The 4,167-nt window shown below is 44.6% G+C and overlaps 1 protein-coding gene across 1 annotated transcript; it reads right to left on the bottom strand.

The window, feature by feature from the left end:
• Positions 1 to 703: 703 nt before the first annotated feature.
• LOC9272016 (polyubiquitin) lies at positions 704 to 3,036 on the bottom strand. The gene is made up of 2 exons (XM_015784735.3): positions 2,920 to 3,036; positions 704 to 2,034 (listed from the first exon to the last, which is right to left on the bottom strand). Exon 2 carries the CDS (start codon positions 2,032 to 2,034, stop codon positions 889 to 891), a length of 1,146 nt encoding a protein of 381 aa, XP_015640221.1. The 5' UTR covers positions 2,920 to 3,036; the 3' UTR covers positions 704 to 888.
• Positions 3,037 to 4,167: the final 1,131 nt, after the last annotated feature.

Raw genomic sequence — 4,167 nt, 5'->3', positions numbered from 1 at the left:
ACCCCCCCTCCTCTTGTCAGACACTGCCATTACAATACTCGTGTTACCCCCCTTTGAAGTTTCAAGGCTTCAAGGCTTCAAACTTCCGAATTTGTCGTGGAACTAAACACAGCACTGATAACTCGTGTATTCCTATCACTAACAAAGTCTTAACTGTTGTTGAGATCATTAGTAATTGTAGGATAGACTTTGATGAGGAAAACTGAACTCATCAAAAGCAATGATCTGAATACTAAACATTAGCATTTTATTTTCTGTTTTTCAGCTGTAAAACTATAAGCTTAGAGAGCTCCAGCATGATCAAGTTGCAGTTCTAGCATTCAAAGAACGCGATTGTGTAAATAGACGGGAAAATGACGTAATAGAACCATTGGACATATATTGCCCATTCTAAAAAAAATTGAGTCACATGTTCCTAAAGTTTGCTTTGCAGCACCATCCCCCAGAAAACACCCTCATGATATCATCCAGAAAACGCCCTAATAATTTGAGGGCTACAAAGTCCAAACGATCCATTTGGTGATTAGCATGATAAGAATCTGCCATTGTTTCACTCCAGTGTACCCAATAGGACTTATATCACTCTGATCTACTAGTCAATAAAATAAATCAAGAAATAGATGTAGCAGCACGCAGGCACTTTAATCTGAAATGTAGGCAAATTTGAATGAAGAGTTGTAATGGGTGCAGAACTATAAGCAAATTTAGCAACGCAGATTAATAGTTTACTTATTAATTAGTTTAAACTGCTATGACCCAGCAAATGTTCGGACAGCAGTACAGCACATTTAAACGGACTCGATGGTCCACTAACAGCACAAATAAAGTTTTCACGAGGATAATGCAGACACAGGATAACAGTACAGCAGCAATTCCATCAATCAATGATTACTGACCACCCCTGAGGCGGAGCACCAGGTGGAGGGTAGACTCCTTCTGAATGTTGTAGTCGGCGAGGGTACGGCCATCTTCCAGCTGCTTGCCGGCGAAGATCAGGCGCTGCTGGTCTGGGGGAATACCTTCCTTGTCCTGGATCTTAGCCTTCACATTGTCGATGGTATCGGAGCTCTCAACCTCCAGAGTAATGGTCTTGCCAGTAAGAGTCTTGACGAAGATCTGCATACCACCCCTGAGGCGGAGCACCAAGTGTAGGGTAGACTCCTTCTGAATGTTGTAGTCGGCAAGGGTGCGGCCATCCTCCAGCTGCTTACCAGCGAAGATGAGTCTCTGCTGGTCCGGGGGGATGCCCTCCTTATCCTGGATCTTCGCCTTCACGTTGTCAATGGTGTCTGAGCTCTCAACCTCCAGGGTAATAGTCTTGCCAGTGAGAGTCTTGACGAAAATCTGCATTCCACCCCTTAGGCGCAGAACAAGGTGAAGGGTGGACTCCTTCTGGATGTTGTAGTCAGCGAGGGTCCTGCCATCCTCCAGCTGCTTGCCGGCAAAAATAAGACGCTGCTGATCTGGGGGAATGCCCTCCTTGTCCTGGATCTTCGCCTTCACGTTGTCGATCGTGTCTGATGACTCAACCTCAAGCGTAATGGTCTTGCCAGTAAGGGTCTTCACGAAGATCTGCATTCCTCCCCTTAGGCGGAGAACAAGGTGAAGGGTGGACTCCTTCTGGATGTTGTAGTCAGCAAGGGTCCTACCATCCTCGAGCTGCTTGCCAGCAAAGATCAGACGCTGCTGGTCCGGGGGAATCCCTTCCTTGTCCTGGATCTTTGCCTTAACGTTGTCAATAGTATCAGAAGACTCAACCTCAAGGGTGATAGTCTTGCCAGTCAAGGTCTTGACAAAGATTTGCATGCCTCCCCGGAGGCGGAGGACAAGGTGGAGGGTGGATTCCTTCTGGATGTTGTAGTCAGCAAGCGTGCGCCCATCTTCAAGCTGCTTGCCAGCGAAGATGAGACGCTGCTGGTCCGGTGGGATTCCCTCCTTGTCCTGGATCTTGGCCTTTACATTGTCAATGGTATCCGAGGACTCAACCTCAAGGGTTATGGTCTTGCCAGTGAGAGTCTTCACAAAGATCTGCATCTGCAAGAATGTATATCAACCATGGTAAGTCTCCAGTATATACAAGATTATAAGGGAACCAGGATCAAGCAAACAAATGTTAACAAAAAAAAAGATTCTTCTAAGCACCAAACTACAAAAAATTAACAGATAACAGAAGGTTGTAGTTAATGTCAAACGTAGCAATGGTTGTTCTGTACTTCTCTATATTAGATTACAAAGCATAAAAAAGATATACAGCAGAGCATATCTTTGATCTAACTCAGGGAAGTGCCACATGCAAATCTGACAAAGCTAGATTGGGTGCTTCACAGGATCATGAAGAATTCTAATTCCAATCATGTTACTGCAACTTGACTAAATTGAATCTTGTGAACTCAAACAATGCGCACCTATAAAAGTATCAAGTATGCTAGGGCTGTAGGGCTTAAGTCAGTACATAATGGATCAGCAGACAAGTGAAAGGTTACGGAGGCCACAGGACACGAGCATCAGGAATTCAATGAATACACGAACAGCATCAAGTTTGCTAGGGCAAAAATTAAGAGTACATCATGGATCAGCAGATATGCCCAAGCTTTTATCAAGACCACACGAGCATCAGGAACAAATACACACAGAGCCACAACTTATACTCACAGGTAAAATTAGCGCACGATTTGCACGGGACAACCGGGCAAGCCAAATAAATCATGATTTAACAAACAGATCTACACAAAAATTACCACGGAACTATCCGATCGAGCATCCAGGACCAAAACAAACGATCCGATCAACCATCCAGCTACACAATCGATCAGATCTAGCCCGAGATCGATTTCACCTTCCCAACCACCAAACCAATCAATCGCCTATATACAGATCAAAACCAGAACAGGAGGAGGCGGCGGCACCGTATATACATACCTTGAATAGAGATCAAAGTCGTCGCCGCCGACTTGACGAGACCTACGAGTCGCAGGAGCGGCTGCGGGGATCGGGGAATTTGGGGATCGATTTGATCGGAAGCAGCGGGGTGTGCGTGGGGAGGAGAGGAGGAAGGAGGGGGCGGTATTTATAGCTGGAGGCGTGGGAGGGTGGGGAAGGAATCCCGCGGCTTGACGGTTCGTTCCGTTGGGTCGAAGGGGGGTCCGTAGCGTGCTCGTCTCCACCACGCAATTTCCCAGAAGCTAGCGGCGCCGGAGGAGGAGGCGGCTTCGAGAAACGGAGAAAGACGCCTCGGATTTTTTTTTCTTTTCCGGTTTTAAAACTCCTACTACTGCTGTGTTTAGTTCCATGCTAAAATTGAAAATTGAAGAGATTGGAATGATGTGACGGAAAAATTGAAAGTTTTTGTGTAGAAAAATTCGATGTGACGGAAAAGTTAAAAGTTTGAAGAAAAAATTTGGAATCTAAACATGGCCTCACTCTCTCTCAAAACATAACAATTTTGATTGGATGGGATATATAGTACTGAACAAGCTATGATATGTTTCATCTACCCAAAAATTATTATATTTTGGGATGGAGGTAGTACCTTTTTTTATCTCCTCCTCGCTCCCATAAAAAAAAATCAATTTATAACGAGAAGTAACGTTTACGATGAATCTGAACATAGATATATCCAGATTTATTATAGTAATAGAAAATATCATATTCTACTGTATGTTAGTTTTTACGGGGACGGAGGGAGTATACTTTACAAACTAAACCTTCATTATTACCTACCGGGTGCTAGTTGTAGATTTCAAAATGTAAGTCCTATTTTCTGAAAATAAATCTATATGCGACCTTGCCAAAAGAGAGTTATTTGATATATTTGATACTTCGGTAACCGTCTCCTGGTTTACTTATCCTTAGGGCGATAGCAGTGCGAGAATCTCATTTGCCGAACCTCACATGCCAGGTAAGCCTAAGATCGAAATTGAACACAAGTTTTACACTGGTGTGTGCCCTAAAGTAGAGTCCATAAAATCTAAAGTCACCGATGGAAGATAAGCAGCCCATAGGTCACGGCCGCACTCTCCCTGCCCTACGCGCCTTTGGCAACATTGAAGAACCTGTGGCTTTCTTTGGACATGTGCTTTAGGTTTGGTAGGCCTGGATGCAAATGTGTGCGCGAAATCTCCCTGGTTCGCCAACGTGGAACGGTTAGGTTAGTCCCTCCCTCCCAAA

The sequence above is a fragment of the Oryza sativa genome, chromosome 5 (genome assembly GCF_034140825.1).
Source record: "Oryza sativa Japonica Group chromosome 5, ASM3414082v1".
Lineage (NCBI taxonomy): Eukaryota > Viridiplantae > Streptophyta > Magnoliopsida > Poales > Poaceae > Oryza > Oryza sativa.
This window is presented reverse-complemented; position numbering and strand designations above follow the sequence as displayed.